The sequence below is a fragment of the Puma concolor genome, chromosome B2 (genome assembly GCF_028749965.1).
Source record: "Puma concolor isolate L17-30 chromosome B2, mPumCon1.1.hap2, whole genome shotgun sequence".
NCBI classification, from domain to species: Eukaryota; Metazoa; Chordata; class Mammalia; order Carnivora; family Felidae; genus Puma; species Puma concolor.
The window spans coordinates 100,116,735-100,141,057 of NC_141671.1; the positions used below are offsets into that span (position 1 = coordinate 100,116,735).

Genomic DNA, 24,323 nt, shown 5'->3' on the forward strand with positions numbered 1-24,323 from the left:
AGGTATCTAGGTATGTATTTCTTTTTATTTTTATTATTCCTGATTTAGCTTTATAGGTTTTATAGGTTTGGTTTTCTTGAATCTGTGGTGTGATTTTTTAAAATCCCTTTTTGGAAAATTCTATCACTATCTCTTCAAATATTGCTTATGTCCCATTCTCTCTCCTTTCCTTTTGGAACTCTAATTACACATAAGTTTGACCTTCACACTCTAACTTATGCCTCTTGATCTATTTTCTGAATTTACTTTCATTTTGTCTCTTTGCTGATCTGGATGATTTTGCCTTCCCATTCACTGATTATCTCTTCCAATCTACTGCTGGATCCATCCATTCAGTTCAAGTTTCAGATACCATAATTTTCAGTTCCATAATTTTTATTTGGTTCTTTCTCAAATCTGCTCTGTCATTTTATGGTTTTCAATGCTTTGTTGAAAATGTCAGTCATCTTTTATCTCCTCGATCATAGCAAGTATAATTATTTTAAAGTCTGTGTTTTTGTCTTTCAGAGCCAGCACCCAGTTGGAGCTAACTTGTAAGAGTGCTTATATAGTCTGTTATGTATGTTATTTCTTTTCATAGTGTCTTTTTTCCTTTAAGTATAATTTATTTAAATTCCAGTTAGTTAATATATAGTATGCTAGTTTCGGATGTACAATATAGTGATTCAGTAGTTCCATATAACACCCAGTACTCATCACAACAAGTGCACTCCTTAATTCTCACCACTTGACCCATCTCCCCACCCACCTCTCTTCTGGTAACCATCAGTTTTCTCTACAGTTTGGAGTCTTTTTCTTGATTAGTATCTCTCTTTTCCCTCCTTTGCTCATTGGTTTTGTATCTTAAATTCCACAGATGAGTAAAATCATATGGTATTTGTCTTTCTCTGACTTACTTTGCTTAGCATTATATACTTAGCATTATAGCTCCATCCATACCATTACAAATGGCAAGATTTCATTCTTTTTTATGGCCAAGTAATATCTCATTATATATATAGACACACAAACACCCAAATCTTCTTTATCCATTTTTCATGTGTGTGCATGTGTGTGTGTGTGTGTGTGTGAACTTTTTCCATAATTTGGCTATTGTACATAACGCTGCTATAAACATAGGGTGCATGTATCCCTTTGGATTAGTATTTTTGTATTCTTTGGTTAATACCTAGTAGTGCAATTGCTAGATCGTAGAGTAGTTCTATTTTTAACTTTTTGAGGAGACTATTTTCCACGGTGGTTACACCAGTTTGCATTCCCACCAACAGTGTAAGAGGGTTCCCCTTTTTCCACATCCTCGCCAACACCTGTTTCTTGTGTTGTTGATTTTAATCATTCTGACAGATGAGAGGTGATATCTCATTGTAGTTTTGATTTGTATATCCCTGATGATCAGTGATGTTGAGCATCTTTTCACATGTCTGTTGGCCATCTGGATGTCTTCTCTGACATAATGTCTATTCATGTCTTCTATCCATTTTTTAATTGGATTATTCATTTTTGTAGTGTTGTGTTTTATAAATTCTTTGTATATTTTGGATACTAACCCTTTATCAGATATGTCGTTGACAAATATCTTCTCCCATTCTGTAGGCTCCGTTTTAATTTTGTTGATTGTTTCCTTCATTGGGCAGATCTTTTTATTTTGTTGAAGTCCCAATAGTTTATTTTGCTTTTGTCTCCCTTGCCTCAGGAGATATATCTAGAAAGAAGTTTGCTATGGCCAATGTCAAATAGGTTACTGCCTGTGTTCTCCTCTAGGTTTTAAAGGTTTCCTGTCTCACATTTAGGTCTTTAATCCATTTTGAATTTATTTTTGTGTATGGTGTAATAAAGTGGTCCAGTTTCGTTCTTCTGTGTGTTGCTGTCCAGCTCTCCCGACACCATTTATTGATGAGACTATCTTTTTTCTGTTGGATATTCTTTCCTGTTTTGGCAAAGATTAATGGACCATATAGTTGTGGGTTCATTTCTGGGTTTTCTATTCTGTTCCATTGATCTATGTGTCTATTTTTGTGCCAGTACCATACTGTTTTAATCACTATAGCTGTGTAATATAACTTGAAGTATGGAATTGTGATGCCTCTAGCTTTGCTTTCCTTTTTCAAGATTGCATTGGTCTTTTTGTGGTTCCATACAAATTTTAAGATTGTTTCTTCTAGCTCTGTGAAAAATGCTGTTGGTATTTTGTTAGAGACTACATTAAATGTATAGATTGCTTCGGGTAATATAGACATTTTAACAATGTTTGTTTTTCAATTTATTTCTGTCATCTTCAATTTCTTTCATCAGTGTTTCATCAAGGAAGAAGTAAAACTTCTAATATTTGCAGATGACATAATACTTTATATAGAAAACTTGAAAAGACTCCATGAAAATAGTGCTAGAACTGATAAACAAATTCAGTGAAGTAACAGGATACAAAATCAATGTATAGAAATCTGTTGCATTTCTTTTTTTTTCAGGTTTTATTTTATTTTATTTTTTTAATTTACAGTCAAGTTAGTTAGCATATAGTGCAACAATGATTTCAGGAGTACATTCCAGTGATTCATCCCCTATGTATAACATACAGACCTCATCCCAGCAAGTGTCTTCTTTAATGTCCCTTAAAGAAGGGCATTTAGCCCATCCCTCCTCCCACAACACTCCCAGCGACTCTGTTTTTTCTCTATATTTAAGTGCCTCTTATGTTTTTATCCCTCCCTGTTTTTATACTATTTTTGCTTTCCTTCCCTTATGTTCGTCTGTTTTGTATCTTAAAGTCCTCATATGAGTGAAGTCATATATTTGTCTTTCTCTGACTGACGAATTTTGCTTAGCATAATACCCTCTAGTTCCATCCATGTAGTTGCAAATGGCAACATTTCATTCTTTTTGATTGCCGAGTAATACTCCATTGTGTGTGCATGTGTGTGTGTGTGTGTGTGTGTGTATACCACATCTTCTTTATCCATTCATCCATTGATGGGCATTTGGGCTCTTTCCATACTTTGGCTATTGTTAATAGTGCTCCTATAAACATTGGGGTGCATGTGCCCCTTCAAAACAGCACACCTGTATCCCTTGGATAAATACCTAGTAGTGCAATTGCTGGGCCGTAGGGTAGTTCCATTTCTAATTTTTTGAGGAAACTCCATACTGTTTTCCAGAGGGGCTGCACCAGTTTGCTTTCCCACCAGCACTGTAAAAGGATTCTCCTTTCTCTGCACCCTCGCCAACATCTGTTGTTGCCTGAGTTGTTAATGTTAGCCATTCTGACCAGTGTGAGGTGGTATCTCATTGTGGTTTTGATTTGTATTTCCCTGGTGATGAGTGATGTTGAGCATTTTTTCACGTGTCTGTTAGCCATCAGGATGTCTTCTTTGGAGAAGTGTCTATTCATGTCTTTTGCCCATTTCTTCACTGGATTATTTGTGGGGGGTTTTGGGGTGTTGAGTTTGATAAGTTCTTTATAGATTTTGGATACTCACCCTTTATCTGATATGTCATTTGCAAATATCTTCTCCCATTCCATCAGTTGCCTTTTAGTTTTGCTGATTATTTCCTTTGCTGTGCAGAAGCTTTTTATTTTGATGAGGGAGATCCCAATAGTTCTTTTTTGCTTTTGTTTCCCTTGCCTCTGGAGACGTGTTGAGTAAGAAGTTGCTGCAGCCAAGGCCAAACAGGTTTCTGCCTGCTTTCTCCTTGAGGATTTTGATGGCTTCCTGTCTTACTTTTAGATCTTTCATTAATTTTAAGCTTATTTTGGTGTATGGTGTAAGAAAGTGGTCCAGGTTCATTTTTCTGCATGTTGCTATCCAGTTTTCCCAGCACCATTTGCTGAAGAGACTGTCTTTATTCTATTGGATATTCTTTCCTGCTTTGTCAGAGATTAGTTGGCCATACGTTTGTGGGTCCATTTCTGGGTTCTCTATTCTGTTCCATTGATCTGAGTGTCTGTTTTTGTGCCAGCACCATACTGTCTTGGTGATTACAGCTTTGTAATACATCTTGAAGTCTGGGATTGTGATGCTTCTGGCTTTGGTTTTCTTTTTCAGGATTGCTTTGGCTATTCGGGGTCTTTTCTGGTTCCATACAAATTTTAGGATTGTTTGTTCTAGCTCTGTGGAGAATGCTGGTGTTATTTGGGTAGGGATTGCTATTTGTTTTTATTTTGATTGACATCTGGCTTGTTTTCTGTTTGGGGATAGGATGAATAAAGCTATTATGAATATTCTTGTACAAATCTTTTGTGGATGTATGTTTTATTTCTTTTGGGTAAATATCTAGTAATAAAATTGTGATGCCACAGGTAGGTGCATGTTTAACTTTATAAGAAACTTCTAAACTGTTTTCCAAAATATTTTTCTGTAGAAGTTATTGGTTTGCATTTTTCTGTGTGCTCCATCTGGAATTTTTGTATGCCGAGAGAAAAGGTTGAAGGTTACATTTCTTTTCATGTGGATGTCCAGTTGTTCCAGCACCATTTGTTACAATACTATCCTTTCTCCCATTGAATTGTATTGGCAGCTCTGTGTATAGTTGATTGACTATATAGATAAAGTCTGTTTCTGGGACCCTGTATACCATGTAGCTGTAAAATAAGTCTTGAAATCAAGTAATGCAAATCTTCCCACTTTGTTCTTTTTGAAGATTATTGTGGTTATTATAGATCCTTTGCACTTCTATAAACATTTTATATTCAGTGTGGCATTTTCTAAAAAATAAGTCTTCTGGGATTTTGTCTGTGGTCTTGTTAAATCTGGAGATCATTTGGAGGAAAATTGACATCTCAAAAATATCTAATCTGTCAATCTATGAGCATGATGTAATTCTCCGTTTATTTCAGTCTTTACTTTCTCTTTGTTGTGGTTTGTAGTTTTTAATGAGGTCTTACATCTCTTGTTAAATTTATCTCTAAGAATTTAATGTTTTCTTAATGCTATGATGAACAGTATCATTTCCTCCCATTTTTCTATTACTAGTAAAATTGATATTTGTGTGACTTTGCATCCTATAGTCTTGCTAATTTGTTCGTTCCAGTAGTTTTCAATTTTTTAGGGATTTTCAGTATACATAATCCTATCATCTATGGATAAAGACAGTTTTATTTCTTCTTTTCCAATCTTTATGGCTTTTATTTCCTTTTTTCACCTTACTGCACTGGCTATTACAGCTAATACACTTTTAAGTAGAAGTAGTAAAGACTGTCATCCTTGTTTTGTTTCTGATCTTTGGGGAAAGATGCCAATCTTTCACTGTTAACTATGATATTATCTATAGGTTATTCGTAGCTCTCCCTTATGAAGTTGTGGAAATTACCTTCTGTTCTTAGTTTGCTGAAAGTTTTTGTCATGAATGAGTATTGAATTTTGTTAATTGCTTTTTCTGCATCTCATCAGATGGGTCATATGATTTTTCTCCTTTATTCTGTTAATATGGTAAGTTACATTATTTGATTTTCAAATGTTAATCGATGTTGCATTCTTGGGTGGACCCCAACTGATTTTGATACATTATTCTTTTTCTACATTCCTTGATTCAGTTTGCTAAATTTTTGCCTAAGTATTTTTGTGACTGTATCTTTGAAGGATCTTTGTAATTTTCTCATAATGTCTGTCTAGTTCTGGTGTCATGGTTTTGTTGCCCTTGTAAAATTACTTGGAAAGATCTCTTGTTCTGTTTCCTGAAAGACCTTGTATAAGACTAGTGTTATTTCTTCCTTAAATTTTTGATAGAATTAAAATTTGATAGAAGCCATCTGGATCTGGAGTATTCTTGTGGACAGTTTTTAAATTATGAATTCAATTTATTTACCAGATATAGGGCTAGTTGGATTTTCTGTTTCTTTTTGTGTCTTTAGAGATGTCTCTTCTTTCATTTCTGATATTACTAATTTATAATTTTACTCTTTTAAAAATTATCCATCTACCTATCACTTCTATAAATTTTATTGATTTTTTCAAAAAAAGCAACATTTTTTTTTGAGAAAGCATCTTTTTTTCATTTCTTTTTTTTCTTTTTGTTAATTTAAATTCCAGTTAGTTAACATACAGTGTAGTATTGATTTCAAGAGTAGAATTTAGTGATTCATTACTTACATATAACACCCACTGCTCATCTCAACAAGTGCCCTCCTTAATGCCCATCACCCATTTAGCCCACCCCACTCCAGCAACCTTCAGTTTGTCCTATGTATTTAAGAGTCTAATGGTTTGCCTCCCTCTCTGTTTTTATCTTCTTTTTCCTTTTCCTTCCCTTCCCCTACATCTGTTGCAAGAAAATAACTTTTTATTTATAGTTTTTTGTTATTTCCTACATAATTGATTTCCATTTTATTATTTCCTTCCTTATTGATTTTAAAACTTTTATTCTTTCTCTTAAATGTTGCCATTTTATGATGAAAGCTACTGAGTTCACTCTTAACCGCTTTACTTGCCTCCCACAGAGTTTGATGTTTTGTTTTGTTTTGTTAATTTTAGAGAGAAGGCAAGACAGGGAAAGGGGAGGAAGGGTGGGTGGAGAGAGAGAGAGAGAAAGAGGGAGAGGGAGAATCTTAGGCAGGCTCAGAGCGGAGCCCAATGCAGGGCTTGATCCCTCAACCCTCGGATCATGACCTGAGCCGAAATCACGAGTAGATCACTCAACCAACTGAGCCACCCAGGCACCCCAGATGTTTTGTGTTTTTCTTGTCATTCAGCTAAAAAATATTTTCTAACTTCTCTAGTGATTTCTTTTTAAATTTTATTGACTTCTCTTCCTCCTGATACTTCTCTCCTCTTTGTAGTAGCTGTTGTACAAGTTAAAATATGTGTTTTTAACTAAACCAGTTGGCCAAGAATTAGTATTAAAACATTTCAATATGATGTACAATCCTTACTACAGTGTGATTCCACTTGTCCCCTTTGTGCTACAGTTTTCATAATTTTATTTCTGTATGTGTTATAAAACTCACGCTACATCATTATTAGTTTTGCTTTAAAAGGTTGTCCTTTAAAGAAAATTTAAAGAAATAAGATGGAATACGTATCTATTCACATTTTTACCATTTCCAATGTTTTTCTTTCTTTGTGTAGGTATGATCTTATGTCTGGTGTCATTTCCTTCAGTCCAAAGTACATCCTTTAAAAGTATGCTGAGAATTCTCTTAGCATATATTTTTCTGGACAAGTCCTTCCTTCACTATTATTGGTGAAGGATATTTTCACTGGATATAAAATTCTAGTTGGCAGCTTTTGTTCTCTCAGCACATTAAAAATGTGATCTCAATTGTCTTCTGAATTTCATAGCTTCTAATGAGAATTTTTATCTTCATTCCTCTGTGCATAATGAATCATCACTTCTCAGACTGCTTCTGAGGTTTTCCCTTTATTACTGGTTTTTAGTAATTTGATAATGATGTGCCCAAATATGGTTTTCTTTATACTTACTCTGCTTGGGTTTTTTTTTTAAATTTTTTTTTTCAACGTTTATTTATTTTTGGGACAGAGAGAGACAGAGCATGAACGGGGGAGGGGCAGAGAGAGAGGGAGACACAGAATAGGAAACAGGCTCCAGGCTCCGAGCCATCAGCCCAGAGCCTGACGCGGGGCTCGAACTCATGGACGGCGAGATCGTGACCTGGCTGAAGTCGGACGCTCAACCGACTGCGCCACCCAGGCGCCCCATCTGCTTGGGTTTTTTAATTTGTTATTATTATTCTTGGATCCGTCCAGTAATATTTTTCATCAAATTTGGAAAATTTTGGGGGCTTCTGGGTGGCTCAGTTGGTTAAGCATCCAACTTTGGCTCAGGTCACGATCTCACAGTCTGTGAGTTCCAGCCCCGCGTCAGGCTCTGTGCTGACAGCTCAGAGCCTGGACCCTGCTTCAGATTCTGTGTCTCCCTCTCTCTATGTGCCCCCCCCCCCTCCATCTCACACTCTGTCTCTTTCTCTCTCAAAAATAAACATTTTAAAAATGGTAAATTTTTAGCCATTATCATAACTTCAAATAATTATTTTTGCCTGAATAATTCTTCTCTCCTTCTCTCCCTCTGTAATGCCAGTTGATATTAGACCACAGGTCACTGAGACTGTTTATTGCTTGTTTCAGTTTTTTGTTTTTTAATATTCTTTATTCTTTAGAGCAGTGTTAAGTTTATAGAAAATTGAGCAGCCAGTATAGAAAGTTTTCATATACCCCCTGCCTCCTCACAGTTGCCCCTATTATTAGTACCTTTCATTAGTGTGATAATAAATAACCATTACAAAACAATGTATAGATGTGAAAATATATGTATAACTTTCCTTTTCTCCAGTTTCTCTATATACTTTATTTCTCTGATAGCTGATTTTCTGTGTTATAATTAAAAGATCTATCAATGTGTAGGTTTGGTCACCCTACAAATAACAGTTTATTTAATATATGTTTCACTGATGATGTTTTCCTTAGTAGAAATGTCATATAAACATACATAGAAGAGTTTGTTTCATTGATGCTAATATAGCTCATTTTTTAATATTATGTTTGTTTTTTAAAAGTATTTTTATTTTTCTGTTTTTTACTCATAAGCACCTATGTACATGTATATACATGTTTCTTATGACAGATTTATTGTGCTTTAATTCTCAGAAGTTGTATTATTCTTGAGCCATTGGCATTACTTGCCAAATTCAGGTTTTGTTTTTATCCTTTCCAGGCCCAGCTTCAAAGGGAAAAAGAGCAAGATCATATGAAGCTGCAAGCAAAACTTGAAAAGCTTGATGTCTTAGAAAAAGAATGTTTTAAACTTACAGCAACTCAGAAAACTGCTGAGGTAAGCTTCCATTTGTTTCTTTGAAGTGATGATGCCAGGAATAAATCTATAGTATTAAGCATTATTGGCCCTATATGTGAATATACAGTAAATCTGATTTATAAAACTTCTTTAACAGCTCTTAGTAATCCAGATATGATTTTCTGCCTGTGGAGATGAAAAGTTAATGCATTCTGTCATGGCATGAATGAGCTTGCCTTTTGATGTAAAATTGTAATTTGGGCTTCTTCTGAAATGGCAGAACATTTTCATTAGTCAGATAATTTGCCTAAAGGATATTGAAAAGATTGACTTTCACCACTTACAGTCAAGTCTATCCTATATCCCATCCTGAAATGCCCTCTCCTTTCTCCACCCAAATTTTCTTCATTTCATAAGACCTTCTTCAGGTCCTGCTTGAGTTCTCCAATTCTCAGGAAGCTCTCCCTTTGAAATAGTACTGTCTTCACACTCTGAACCATAGCATGGATATAAGATGAAATACATGTGTATATTATATATAAAATACATATATATATGTATGAGTGTGTATATAGTCTGAGTCAAATTATATTCATTGTTTTGTTGTTTAATTGTTTCATGTATATTACTTTTGTTTCCTTACATACAGTGTAAACTGTTAAATAACAAGGAACATATCTTATGCTTTTTTCATATTTTAAAAATTTAGTTATAACTGAAAGAAACATTATATTAGTTTCAGGTGTACAACCTAATGATGACCACAATAAGTCTAATTAATATCCCTCACCATACATTGTCACAAAATTGTTTTTCTTTTTTTTTTTAAAGGTTTTATTTAAACTTCAGTTAGTTAACATACAGTGTAATATTAGTTTCAGGTATGCAATATAGTGATTCTGCAGTCCCATACATCAGCTGGTAGTCATCACAACAAATGTGTTCCTTAATCTCCATCCCTCCCCCCATCTCCCTTCCGCTAACCATCAGTTTGTTCTCTATAGTTAAGAGTCTTTTTTTTTTTTTAATTTGTTTTATTTATTTTTTTAGAGAGAGAGAGAGAGAATGCTAGCAGGGGAGGGGGTCAAAGAGAAAGAGAGAGAATCTTAAGCAGTCTCCATGCTCAGCTCAGAGCTTGTTATGGGGCTCGATCCCACAACCCTGGTATCACAACCTGAGCCAAAATCAAGAGTTGGGCGCTCAACCGACTGAGCCACCCAGGCTCCCCAAGAGCCTATTTTTTACTTTATCTCTCTTTTTTTTGTTGTTCATTTGTTTTATTTATTTATTTTTTAAAAATGTTTATTTATTTTGAAAGAGAGAGAGCAGGGGTGGGGCAGAGAGAGAGAATCTCAAGCAGGTTCCACACTGTCAATGCAGAGCCTGACGCAGGGTTCATCTCACAAACCATAATATCATGACCTGAGCCGAAATCAAGAGTTGGATGCTTACCCAACTGAGCCACCCAGGCACCCATTTTATTCCTTTAATTCCACATATGAGTGAAATCATACAGTATTTGTCCTTCTCTGACTTTTTTCACTTAGCATTATACTCTCTAGCTCCATCCACATCATTGCAAATGGCAAGATTTCATTCTTTTTTTATGGTTGAGTAATATTCCTCTGTGTGTGTGTGTGTGTGTGTGTGTGTGTGTGTGTGTGTGTGTATACATGCCACATCTTCTCTATCCATTCAACAGTCGTGAACCCTTGGGCTGTTTCCATAATTTGGCTGTTATAGTAATGCTGCTATAAACATAGGGGTGCACGTGTCCCTTTGAATTAATATTTTTGTATTCTTTGGTTAGATACCTAATAATGCAATTTCTGGGTAGTTCAATTTTTAACTTTTTTTTTTTAAATTTTTTTAATGTTTATTTTTGAGAGAGAAAGTGACAAAATGTGAGCAGGGGAGGGGCAGAGAGTGAGAGAGACACAGAATCCAAAGCAGGCTCCAGGCTTTGAGCAGTCAGCACAGAGCCCTACTTGTGGCTCAAACCCATGAACTGTGAGATCATGACCTGAGCCAAAGTCGGACGCTTAACTGACTGAGCCACCCAGGCGCCCCTATTTTTAACTTTTTGAGGAAACTCCATACTGTTTTCCAGAGTGGTCGCACCAGTTTGCATTCCCACCAACAGTGCAAGAGGGTTCCCCTTTCTCCACATTCTCACCAACACCTGTTGTTTCTTGTGTTGTTGATGTTAGCCATTCTGACAGGTATGAGGTGATATCTCATTGTAGTTTTGATTTGCATTTCCCTGATGATAAGTGATGTTGAGCATCTTTTCATGTGTCTCTGGTCATCTGGATGTCTCCTTTGGAAGAATGTCTATTCATGTCTTCTACCCCTTTACTTGGATTATTCATTTTTGTGGTGTTGAGTTTTATAAGTTCTTTGTATATTTTGAATACTAACCCTTTATCAGATATGTCACTGGCAAATATTTTATCCCATTCTGTAGGTTGCCTTTTAGTTTTGTTGATTGTTTCCTTCACTGGACAAAAGCTTTTTATTATGATATATTCTATATATTATATTTATTATATGTCTTCCTATGAATTCCCTCTGCCAACAACTGCACCCTTATAATATGCACACAGTAGAAATTTATTGTGATTTGTCTATGTTTTGAATGAAACACTGAGACCCAAGCTATAATTGTTTGACCCTCTAGACCTCAGAAGTTTCATCATTACAATTTTGTTGCTGGAAGTTAATGTCTTTGCATGTACATTCTTTGCTTTCCCTTTGTTCCTCTTATATGTAATAGCAGATAAAGAAGCATAGGAAGGAAGCCAGGAAAAATCTTAGCATCTTTTGCCCTTTATTTTTCTTTCTTTCTGTTTAATTTGCTGAACTATTAAGAATCAAGACTCCAAACACTCTATTTGGAAAAAGAACAAAGGATATTTGACTCTAGGTTTTATATAACAATCCCAGGTTTTTTTGTTCTTTTGCAGGGCAAGATTAAACATTTAGAAGAAAAACTTAAGGAAGAAGAACATCAGCGTAAGCTATTTCAGGACAAAGCATCAGAAGTAAATAGAGCATTATATTATGTATCAAAATAAACCACAGATTATTTATTATACTTATTTTTCATTGTCTGAAGCCTATAATTTCTGCTTCATTGCTTGTTAGTTTTGTCTCTTTTTGCTATACTAATGAAATTCTTAGTAAGTCAGCCAGTATATTTATATACTTGGATGCACTGCCAAGAGAGGTCTTGTAGTCTTGAAATTTTGACATATATCTACAAAAGAATTCCTGATATAGATTTTCAGTTGATTGGTATACGTGTATTAAGTAATGCATTCTCTCATAAACAGAAAATGGTTGTAATTATCAATAGACTTAGTAGCTTTCACATACAAAAAATAATGTTTGGAGTTTTCTTCCTCAGAAAGCATTTTTGTCTTTATAAACTGAGACTTGATTTCTCATTATAATGTCTTTGAAGAGCTTATTAAAAATCAGTTTTATAAAGCTTGTTCTTTAATATTGTAGCTTCAAACTGGACTTGAAATCAGTAGAATTTTAATGTCTTCAGTATCAAATAAAAAATGCTCCAAGGAGAAGAAGAAATCTTCAAAGGTAGGCAGATACTTTATTCTTATTTGCTAATGTCTATTTCTTTACTCTTCTAATATTTATATCTATCCATTTCCAAAAAGAATTTGAAGAGATTTATAATAAAAGACATGCAATAATGCTATGAAATGTGGATTAAAACATAAGTTGAGTGATGATGGTTTTAGGTTTGAGGATAGAATATTCTATAAAACCTAGGTTAAAGAAAGTATCCATAGTTGAGCACAAAACCTAGTTCCAAGCTTGCTTGACAATCAAAGCAAAAAGGAGCATGTAACGGTCAGTGTATCTGTCTTTGTGAAATAACAATAGCATTCCAATTTTTCCAGAGAGACAGACATTTTTCTAGTTCTAAACTCTTTTTTTTTCAGTTTGTACAACTTTATTGAAGAAAAATAAATCAGTTACTAGCAGAGCTATTAGTTGATTACTCATCCATTGACAGCTTGTATCATTTATTTAATGCTGTATTAAATGGTGTATTGGAAGATAGATTAACGAATAGCTCCAAGTCTCCTAACAATTTAAATGAAAATTTAAAAATGTTTGAGACCCCATTTTGGAATACAAAGGGTATTTGGCTTCCAGTTTCCATTCTCTATAGAACAAGAGCATGTCGGGGCGCCTGGGTGGCGCAGTCGGATAAGCGTCCGACTTCAGCCAGGTCACGATCTCGCGGTCCGTGAGTTCGAGCCCTGCGTCAGGCTCTGGGCTGATGGCTCGGAGCCTGGAGCCTGTTTCCGATTCTGTGTCTCCCTCTCTCTCTGCCCCTCCCCCGTTCATGCTCTGTCTCTCTCTGTCCCAAAAATAAATAAACGTTGAAAAAAAAAAAAATTAAAAAAAAAAAAAAAAAAGAACATCCATTTAGAACAAGAGCATGTCATTCCTATATTAACATGCATAAAATACATCACATTTTCTGTTCTGCTGATGCCATAAATTAATACCAATTCTCCAGTCACATCAGTTTTTTTTAATGTTTATTTTTGAGAGAGAGAGAGAGAGAGAGGCAGAGTGCAAGTGGGAGAGGGGCAGAGAGAGAGAGAGAAAGAGACACAGAATCTGAAACAGATTCCAGGCTCCCAGCTGTCAGCACAGAGCCCTACGCTGGGCTTGAACCCATGCACTGCAAGATCATGACCTGAGCCGAAGTCGGACCCTGAAGCAACAGAACCAACCTAGGCACCCCCCCCCCCAGTCACATCATTTTTGAGCATAAAGTATCTCTAACAGTAGAAGGTTTAAAAAAAGAATGGGTACTTGAATAATGCTGCTTCCTTTGATGTGACAACCGAGCATCCACCTCCCTCCTGCTCAGGTGATTTCTTCAGTGTATTAGAGCAGTGCAGGATGGTTTTAGTCTCATAACCAAGTTAGAGTAAAGACACTGGCCACATAATACACATGCTTCTTTTTAAAAAAAAAAAAAACAATTCTGAATCTTGGGCAACTGTTCCCTTATAACTACTTTTTAGTTTCTAAAAGCAGTTGTTGTCCAAAGCTGGTCTTTGTCAGATGAGTATGCAAATGAATGGAGGGAGATAAACAAAAAATAACATTTTAAAAGATGAAGTCTGATAAGGGAGTAGCCAGATAAGAAAATCAAAAAAGGAACAGTAATTTAAAGTTTATTCCAGCTATAATGCAGGCTATTCTGACTTTAAGGTAGCATCACATAGCATACTTCTGAGCCCATTTCCAGGATACTCTGTTGTACTTCTGTTTTATAGATCCGTGCAGTCTCTGGCACTAGGGTGTCATCTGGGTTTGGATCATATAGCAGGGAACAAATGGATAATTTATAAATAATTAAAGCAGGAGATCACTGTGATCTTCGAATATCAAGGCAAATGCTACCAATCCTGTAGTATTTGAAAAATATTGATAAATTCTTCTTGTAAATGCAACCTTAGGTGGTTTCAAGGAAGAGTCTATAGGAAAACGAATTGTCAAAAAGAATACACTGCCTCAATATGGGCCATCATTAGGTCCCATAATTGTGGCTTGCTGATGAAACATATCTTCCCCAACTGGACCTGCAGAACACTGTGCTAGAGGGTCATGGGCCAAATCACTCTTATTAATCCATTTCAATCCCATAACTTGTGCTTTTTGTCTGGCCCCTCACTTTCTCAATGGGGGCTCAAAGACTGGACCAAAACTCTTGATTATCTAGGCACAGGGAAGGATTGTCTTTTTGTCTCCCACTGGCTCTGCCAGACACAGGCACAGAGGGAGGGGCCAGGGCTTCCCTCAAGCTGCCCCTAGTACTAAACTCAGAGAAACGTATTCTGCAATACTTTATAAAAGTGGCACTAAATGACACAACAGATGATAACAATACAATAGATCCTGGAAGCAGTTTTATAAAATCTAAGGTCACCAGAACCCATTTGTTAGAAGCACAGTAATAATTGTCTGTCAGTTCAGATCTTGGGAACACAGAAACTCCTCAGATTGGAAAAGTAGTAATTATACACAGTTGAAAATTTAGTACTATCAATAAATACAATAAAAAATCAGTGACAACTCTGCAGATGAAAACAAATCCCAATCTAAGCGAGGCCTTTAAGAATTCATAAGTGACACTGTTCTTAAGACTGAGAAAAAAAAAAAAGATGCCTGCGTATCTTGCTACTTCTGTTAAAGAATAAAAATACTTACATACTTATTTGGTCCAGCTCATCCTGCTTTGCTATCAGTGATTAAGCTGTAGTACATCTATAACATGAAATACTACACAGAAATAAAAAGAATGTGTTGATATTTGGTGGATCCTATTGAAGGAGATTTGGATCGTTTTCAGTTTTTGACTATCACAAATAAAGCTGTTATGAACATTTGCATATAGGTTTTTGTGTGAGCGTAGGTTTTAATTTTTCTGGGATAAATATCCAAGAGTATAATTGCCAGGTCATATGAGAAGTACATGTTTAGTTTTACAAGAAATTTCCAAATTGTTTTCCAAAGTGGCTATATTATTTTGTATTCCTACAAGTGATGCATGAGTGATCTGGCTTCTCTGTATGTTTGCCAGCATTTGTTGTTGTCACTGTTCTCCATTTTGGCCATCCTGTTAGCTGTGTAGTGATATTTCATTGTAACTTGCATTTTCCTAATGGCTAATGTGTTGCAGATCTTTTCATGTATTTATTTGCCGTACATATGACCTTTTCAGCAAAATGTCTATCCATATTTTTTGCTTCTTTCTAATCAGATTGTTCACTGTTGAGTTTCGAAACTTCTTCATATCATAAATGTCTTAAAAAATTTTTTTTGTTTACTCTTTTTCCTTCGTTAATATTTAGAAAACTAAATGTTTAAAGAGAGGACCACGTCAGCAAATTTATTCCAAGTTTGAATCACTGCCTATTATGGCTGAGAAGGTAAGAGAGGAAAAAATGAAGATACTTGTTCTGACACACTCCTGTTTTGTTGTAAGTGCTATTTAAATGCCATGAGTCATTTAAAACTGTTCTCAGCTATTTCTTTTCCCCTAAAGTCTGCCAGTGCAGGCCATTCTGTGAATAGAAGTATGCAAAGCCTCCTGCAGATGATGCAACATTATGGGCCACATATCCTTCAGAAACCTACTGAAGTTACCGAGCTTAGATGTCTCTACAAGCCTACTAGAACAAGTGCCCAGTGTAAAGCTGAACCTTCTGACTCAAAAAATTCCCTTTCTATTTGTGACAATTTGTCTGAACTTTTGATGGCAATGCAAGATGAACTGGACCAAATGAGTATGTAAGTATTTTTATTCTTTATCAGAAGAAGTAGCAAGATATGTAGGCATCTTTTTTCTTCTCAGTCTTAAGAACAATGCCACTTATGAATTCTTTACCTTTTTTTAAACTTAAAAAAAAAATTGTTTTAATGTTTATTTTTGAGAGAGAGAGACAGAGCACAGAGGGGCAGAGAGAGAGGGAGACACAGAATCCAAAGCAGGCTCCAGGCCCTGAGCTGTCAGCACAGAGCCTGATATGGGGCTTGAACTCACGAACCATGAGATCCTGACCTGAGCCGAAGTCAGACGCTTAACTGACTGAGCCACCCAGGCACCCCTGCCACTTATAAATTCTTAAAGGCCTCACTTAGATTGGGACTTACTTTCATCTGCAGAGTTGCCACTGATTTTTCATTGTATTTACTGATAGTATTTAAATTTTCAACTGTATATAATTACTACTTTTCCAATCTAAGGAGTTTCTGTGTTCCCAAGATCTGAACTGATAGACAATTATTACTGTCCTAACAAATGGGGTCAGTTGACCTTAAATTATAACTCACAAATGCTTTTATAAGAAAGATTCTCCTTTTGCTTTTTATAATCTTTTTAATTAAGTGGCATTTCATTAGACAAGTAGGAAAGCAGTTTCTTGTTTTAAACTCTGTCTGGTCTGCATTATAAGTTTTGAAGCATCCATAGTAAAGATTCTGTATAGGATACATATTTTAAGCCCCAAGTTTAAATATATATTCAACAAAAATCCCAGACAATACGAGATTTGGGTAGCCAGCTAGTTGAAATAAGACCTCTGTAGAAGATATAACTAGTTCTCTTGACAGTATCTCTTTCAGTAGGCAATCACCAAATCTAGGGATTTCTCAGGCAAATACTTTTATAGCTGGAATTCTTCCTAAACACCCTATATTAAGAATTCCAAAGTTAGAACTAAAGAGAATCCTTTAATACTTTTAGCTAAGGACATCAGAATGTTTTATTACATTTAGCCATGAGTATCAAAAAATTGGACTTTATTCTAAGGTTCTTTAAGACCCTAAGTCTAGGATATTTCTAAATTTATCTAATCTCAAATCACAAGAGCCTTTTATATTTACTGTAGATTTAATTAGATAACCCTACATAAAGAGACTTTGAAGATTAATATTTAACTGGCAAAAATTTATGATTGAACAGAATATTGTTTAATTATACCAAAGACATATAACATATAAACCATAATAGTACTTGATATTTGCTTTTCTTTCAAAGGGAGCACGAAGAACTACTAAATCAAATGAAGGAGACTGAAAGTCATTCAGTCTGTGAAGACATAGAATGTGAACTAGAGCATTTAGTCAAGAAAATGGAAATTAAAGGAGAACAAATCTCCAAACTGATGAAGCATCAAGATAATGTAAGAAGGCTTTAGTTAAAGATTTTAATAAAAAGATAACATATTTGGAGTCAGTGTTATATCTCTGCATGATCTTTCAAATTTGAGGTCTGTGTATGTGGTTTAGTGAAAAGATGACAGATAGAAATTAGGCTTATTATAGAGCCATCTGTCCCATTGGAATAACATGGCCTCCATGAAGAGTTCTCCAAGATAATTGTAAAGTAAGGGGAACAAGAATGTTTAGTTATGTATTCAGAAATGACCTTGGGAAAATTTTGAGGGAGGCTAAGTTTGCTTTGCAGCCCTCCTGGTTACCCTTTTAACATTCTTTCCCTTTATTTTTCCTGCCCCTAATGCTTTAATGAAGACTCTTATGTTGACAGGTCTCTGTTTCAGTACCCATACATAACCTGGCTCCTCAAGCAGTACTCTAATGCTAAAACCATTGTTTGTACTTTCCCAGAACAAGTTAGGCTGTGTTCCATTCCCTGGGGACCTGTGCTTAACTAGCTATAGTGTGCTGGTAAGGGGGACTCTGTCCTTGCATGCGAATGCTTAATAACTAAGAATGGCATAGCAATTTTAATATTTCAACAGAAGAATCATGGAATATGATACTATTTTATCCCAAGACAGTGATTCCATAGGTTGGATTATTAGCACTTTTACCCTGCTGGAGCAGAAGGCAGAAGAAGTCTTTCCAGGAACCCTCAAATCACATCATATAGCTATCTGCCTATATAGAATAGTCAGCATTCATATAAGTTGGTGATATATTAACCTCACAACTCAGCCTTCCCCGCTTTTATAGGAAAGTAATAAAGGATTCAGAATTTTACTGCCTTTATTCTTCTATGACCAATAAAGAGAAAAAGAGGAAATGAAACTTTTAAAGCAAATATCTTCATTTTACTGGCTTTTAAAGCTATAGTAAATAAATTTTTTTGTATGATTGTGTTAGGGTGAAGATTATATAACATACACTTTCTTAGAATTGCATAGGAGAAATTTGAAGGGAATACAAACATAGTCGTATTTTTAACATACATAAATTAAGTTTTGAAAAATATTATTTCTACTCCATAATAGCTATAGCAGTATAAATTTTCAAGCATTTTATCATGGTAAATTTAATTTCTGAAATTTAAATGGCCTTGGACACATACTAGGTTCTTAGCCAATATCTGGATCAGATCTACAAATTAGGCCCATGCATAACTGAAATAGACTAAGTAATGGACTGGGTTTGGCAGAAATAGGTTTTGGCTAGTTGATAGGTTTTGTTTCATTTAATTCCGTCAACTGTTACCAGATACCACCCAATGAGACATCTTTTAACTGGCATTCAGTAATACTTTAAATTCAGGAATACTTTTAAGTAAAATATGTATATGTACATTCAACTCTATAAATTCAGTGCTCATTCCTGAAAGGTCTTTTTCTCTTGTCTCTGTTCTCCAGTTTTTACTCGTTTCATATCCCTTATAAATCTTCTTGCAGCTTCTCACTGATCTTCTCAGTCCACATTGATCTTGTCCTACTTTGGCCTTCTCAAATAAACACCTTTTGTCCCACTCAGAGTTATCCCAGCCTGAATTATTCTCTACTTGTCACATTTATGCTTTTCTTTACTAATAAGAGCTATAAGCTTTTTGAGAGCAAGGTTTGTTTTATTCATTATATTTCTACCTAACTGGCACAGTGTTAGGCATATGATAGGTATTCAGTAAAGACTGAATGAACTTTTTGATTTCATGTAACCTTTAAACCGTCAATCCAATCCATTTTAGGGTATATTTTTTATATCTTTTTTTACTAAAATGTTAGATTTTTTTCTCTCCAGGTCCGTAAACTGCAGCAAAAAATTCAAAAGTCAAAGATGAGTGAAGCTTCAGGTATACAGCAAGAAGATAGCAGCCCTAAAGGATCAAAGAACATAAAAAATAGCCCCAGAAAATGTTTGCTAACTAACTCTCTTCAGAAGAACAGCAACTTTCATCCAGTACGAGTCCATAATCTTCAAATGAAATTGCGAAGAGATGATATCATGTGGGAACAGTAATAACACAATAGTAAAACTATCACCTTACATGAACTCTTGTCAATGAGATCTTGAATTGTCTAAAGTGGTTTTAATTTAATATGCCTTATGAAATTTTGAATTATGTTTCTAGTCCTTATAAAGTGTCAAGTTGTGATATTTTTAAATTAATGCATAACAACCTCCTAAGAGTCCCGAATAATAAATGACTGCGTTTTTGTTTCTCTGACTGAAATACCTAATCTCTCCATGTTTTAGACACATTGCTCATTTTGCAGACCTCTTAAGCTAAATCTAAGAAATTATACTGGATTGATGGTATTTAAAATTAAGTTAAATTTGAGATACAAGTACCATTCCACTTTTTTATTTAGTAGGCTTATAACCTTAAGAACCAATATAAAATGAACAGAGTAAGGAAAGGTCTTTTACCTTTCCTGGTGCTTCTTCCCTATCTTATTTTATGAGCTATGAAATGTTTTTCTTTTTTGTAAATGGAAGAGCCCTGTAAAGAAGCCTTTAGCCCAAGTTTTTATGTGACAATTATAAATAGGAACTCATGGTTACTTAATTTTTAGATGTCAATAACTTAACTGCAGAAGCCTTTTTCTGCAATTCCTATTCTCTTTTACAAATCCAGTGCTGCTTTTTAACACCAGTGATCTATTTATCTTATTCCTTTATCACTAAAACTTTTGATGAGTTTTAGTCTTTGCATTATGTATAATATTCATCAGTATAAATTGAGAATGTAAATTTCCAGGACCCACTTTTATAGGAAAGTACAGGAAAATGAAATTGGATGTTTTATTACCTTATCCAGGAACAATTCAGAGAAATATGATCTTTTTTTTAGATATTTTTAAGTCAGTGATGTCATAAGCAATGTCTTTGTATATGTATGCTTTATAATAAATTTACACTTGTTGACTTGTTTCCAGAAACCTACGGAAACTATTGTGACTCTTTTGAACTTTTTTGTTTTTTTCACTGAACTCCTTTGGGCCAACTAGAGAACTGAAGTCATCAGCTGAAGTAGAAATAGAAGACTGACAGAAAAGGCATAATAGAAAGGAGGAACTCAGAAGCTAGGGTAGCAGTTTAAGAGATGGTGATTCCAAAGGGTCAGAATTGATGGTACATTTATCTACAGCTGGGGGAATGATCAAGCTATAGGTATGAAAGAATTTTCAGCAAGAAGATAGCAGCCCTAAAGGATCAAAGAACATAAAAAATAGCCCCAGAAAATGTTTCAGGTCAAGATCTTGGGGAGCTAAGAAAAGCAATTATGTTAAAGACAGTCCTCCTAAGAAATTCCCTAAAAGTGTGTGTGTGTGGCGGGGGCGGGGGGAAGGTGGTAATTGTAGATCTCTGGTGAGGGAAGAAGAAAACTGATTCATTTTCACTGAGAGCAGAGGTGCTAAGTTAGAAGAACTTTCCAAACCTGAAGTGCAAAAATGACTGAAAATGGGCAGATGGATACTTGAAATTATCCTTCAAAGTGACTAATGATGGAGATGAAAGATTGTCTCTGGTTTAAATACTGCATGTGTCCTTCACCCACTCTTATTCCCTCTCCCTCTGCAGCTTCTTCAGCCCCAGAGACGTTCCACAGAGTGCTTCATCTAAATTCATTTTCATCACCTTACCTACTTTTCAACTTTGCCTTTTCTCCTTGAGAATGTGAGTGCTGTAGTTTAAACTTTGCAAAAAACTCACCAGGGCCGTAATGCAGCCCTGTCTCTTTCTGTGCCTTTGTTTTCCATGCACTTAGGAAAGTGGCTGACTACACTTAGCTTATCAGTAGTGAAGTCATCTCTTGTGAAACTGTATTGGTGAAACAAAAACAAAGTCATTCTAGGAACACTTGAATATTTTAGTTAAGAATTGAGAATTTTCTTGAAAAATCAATGTAGCGTACGAGAAAAACCATAAGATTTCAGAATTAGAAGACTTGGGTTCAAATTGTGACTCCACCATTTAGTAGTTTGGACAATCAAATAACTTTTCAGGGCCTCCATTTCTTATTTGTAAAGTAGGGATTATATTGCTACCTAAATGAAGTAACGTGTCATAGAAACCACCCAGCAGAAGGGTTGGCATTGAGTAAAAACTCAATAAATCTTAGATGTGACTGCCCTGCCCCACCAAAAATTGTCAGACAACCTGAGTTTGCATGTGTTAAAGCCTGAAAGCGAGAGCCAAAACGTATTCTTTGTAAAAGTGGGAATATTCTAATTAATTGGGGTTTTTTTTTCTTCTTCTTCTTCTTTTATGTGTCTGAGAGGAAATTGTTCTGGCTTATTCCCTAGCTCAGGTTTCTAGTGAGAGTGGGTAAAGAATATAATCTTACCATGGTGTAGAAATACATAATCACACATGGCAACTTGATTTGGAGTCTGTTTTGGTTGTTGGGTGACATTTATTATGGAGAAACACTAAAGAATTGTCTCTTGTTGCTCCGTCACAGCTACTGAACTAGAAATGTGTCCTGCTCACAGACTGCTGCTTACCAGAGCCTTTGACTCCTCAGGGGTGGAGCAAATGATTTCCTTCTTGCACAGGGGTAATCTGTGGCCAGTGTACAAGAGTTGCCATGGCAACCCTGCAGCTGCGCTCTGCCTAGCAGAGACTCGGTAGGATATCGTGGATTTTGTTCACTTAAGTGAAAAACAGGTTTGTTTGTTTTTTATTTAATCAGAAATTGAAAAAAATGGAATTGGAACTGTCTAGCCAAGACAGGTCTCAACTTCGATGAAACTGTGAAACTAGAAAGTGAGTGTTTAAAACAGCAGGTATTGTGAATATTCTAATTCTGGAAATAGCAGTTCGTGGAATCTTGAGTTAACTGTACTTGTATGGGTCATTGGCAGCCTAGCCATTTTTATTGGGTATTAGCTGAATATAGAGGGGTTGAAGGGACATGCTCATTTTTCAGCAGTATAAGGTAAAAGGAGATACTTAAAATAGGGAGCTAGCTAGTGGTGGTGGTGTACTTAAAAGTTGTTTTTGAGGGACGCCTGGGTGGCTCAGTCGGTTAAGCATCCAACTCTTGATTTTGGCTCATGTCATGATCTCAGGGTCATGACATAAAGCCCCAGGGTGGGGCCTGCTTAAGATTCTCTCTCTCCCTTTGCTTTTCAGCTGCTCATGCACACTAGTGCACATTCTCTCCCTCTCTCTCAAAAAAAGTTGTTTTTGAGATTTTTATATAGCCTTTTTACTTTAAAAATACGACCTATACAGGGGCGCCTGGGTGGCTCAGTCAGTTAAGCTTCCAACTTGGCTCAGGTCATGATCTCGCAGTTTGTGAGTTCGAGCCCCATGTCGGGCTCTGTGCTGACAGCTCCGAGCCTGGAGCCTGCTTCAGATTCTGTGTCTCCTTCTCTCTCTGCCCCTCCCCCACTTGTACTCTGTCTCTCTCTATCAAAAATAAATAAAATGTAAAAAAAAAATTTTTTTTTAAATATAACTATACAACTGAAAAAATACAACTTTTAACTATAAAGGAGTAGTCTTAATCTGTAACAGGACATCAAAAAATTAAATTAAAATTTGATTGCAATGTGGTGAGAATCAAACTAAGGGGGAAAGTCTAGTTGGTTATGCACAGTGGAAGGACTGCTCACCGTGGCCAAAAATGTGCCAGCTGCCATTGTTGGTGTAGAGTAAATAGTGAAACTCCTAATGGGGTTTCCTGGAACTCTATTCAGCTGTAACTAAAGCTGTCTGCACGGAGAACATTTAATTGTATGTGAAGTTTAGATAACTAAGCTGACTCCCAGATGTATAATAAGACAAAACTCTCTACGGCATAATAGCATCTGTGAGGGAGGAAAAAAAAACTCATTATGGGTTCCATGGCACCTTTTGATGAAATGAAGATAAATAAAATTATATTGGCTGTCATTGATGTAAAACTAAATTTACTTCTTGGTAATTAAATATACTTGGCCAATGCTTCAGCCTTTTTCTTCACAATCTATATGCTTATTTTCATGTAACTTCTTTAATTCCTTTTCCATATTTTGTTATGTAAGGAGAATTAGTCATAACAAAATTGTAAAGTTTAAAGTTTTAAAATATTGTCTAGGTCAGAGTTTTGTTTTGTTGTTGTTTTTTTTATTGTAGTTGTGAGTCATTTGAAGAATCAGGTGGATTTTTTTTTTTCCTGGTAGAATTTTTGGGAGTGTTCTCCTTATTGGTATAGAGTCATTGAATTCTCATTTGGTGCAAGATCCTGCTAGATGCCATAGGCAATTATTAGAACTATAAATTAGCACACCCCACTGAAGAAGTTTATTTTTTACTATGTATGTATGGTTCATTGTGTACCTATGTGCTTTGATAGTTTCAGCAGAAAATAATAGAGAAGCAAATTGTTACTTTATGCTCTAAAGCAGTTTTGTGACAATATAGGTCTTGTTAATGACCAGTTCAGCAGTCTGCAGTGTTGGGAGACTGAATCCAATGTGCTTGGAGGAGGAACGTTGGGAATTATGAGTTAGCTGTCAAAAAAGATACGTAAGTGATGAATCACTGAATTCTACTCCTGAAATCATTATTACACTATATGTTAACCAAGTTGGATTTAAATAAAATTTGAAAAAAATTTTAAAGATAAAAAGTTCTGTGACATAATCATCTTTCTAGAATAATCTTTTAAAATAAGGGTGAATTTATCCATCATACTCTGTGCCTAGATTTTTCCTGCATAGATATTGCTTGTCTAGCCTTACCTCATTCTTCAGGTCTCAATTTACTGCTTCCTCTAGGAAGCTGTCTTTAAATCTCCCCTTAATACCCCCCGCCTTCTACCAAAT

The 24,323-nt window shown here is 35.5% G+C and overlaps 2 protein-coding genes and 1 pseudogene across 6 annotated transcripts in view; 2 read left to right on the forward strand and 1 right to left on the reverse strand.

The window, feature by feature from the left end:
• The window catches only part of CEP57L1 (centrosomal protein 57 like 1), a 78,504-nt gene extending 56,427 nt beyond the window's left edge, over positions 1–22,077 (forward strand). For 4 of the 5 annotated variants that reach the window (XM_086707553.1, XM_025925138.2, XM_086707554.1 and 1 more), the window contains 7 exons: positions 8,662–8,778; positions 11,706–11,783; positions 12,253–12,339; positions 15,645–15,722; positions 15,839–16,083; positions 17,333–17,477; positions 19,303–20,431. In XM_086707553.1, coding sequence (XP_086563679.1) covers positions 8,662–8,778; positions 11,706–11,783; positions 12,253–12,339; positions 15,645–15,722; positions 15,839–16,083; positions 17,333–17,477; positions 19,303–19,521 — 969 coding nt within the window. In that variant the 3' untranslated portion in view covers positions 19,522–20,431. Of the gene's footprint in view, positions 1–8,661; positions 8,779–11,705; positions 11,784–12,252; positions 12,340–15,644; positions 15,723–15,838; positions 16,084–17,332; positions 17,478–19,302; positions 20,432–21,087; positions 21,184–21,970 lie in introns of those variants that run through there. The other variant, XR_015251460.1, reaches the window with a different exon arrangement.
• On the reverse strand, positions 13,759–14,503 carry LOC112861967 (ubiquitin-conjugating enzyme E2 D3 pseudogene; annotated as a pseudogene).
• LOC112862683 (uncharacterized) overlaps positions 21,999–24,323 on the forward strand; it is a 187,853-nt gene continuing 185,528 nt past the window's right edge. The window contains exon 1 of the mRNA XM_086707547.1: positions 21,999–22,136. The gene's annotated coding sequence lies outside the window, so the exon portion shown is untranslated. The remainder of the gene's footprint in view (positions 22,137–24,323) is intronic.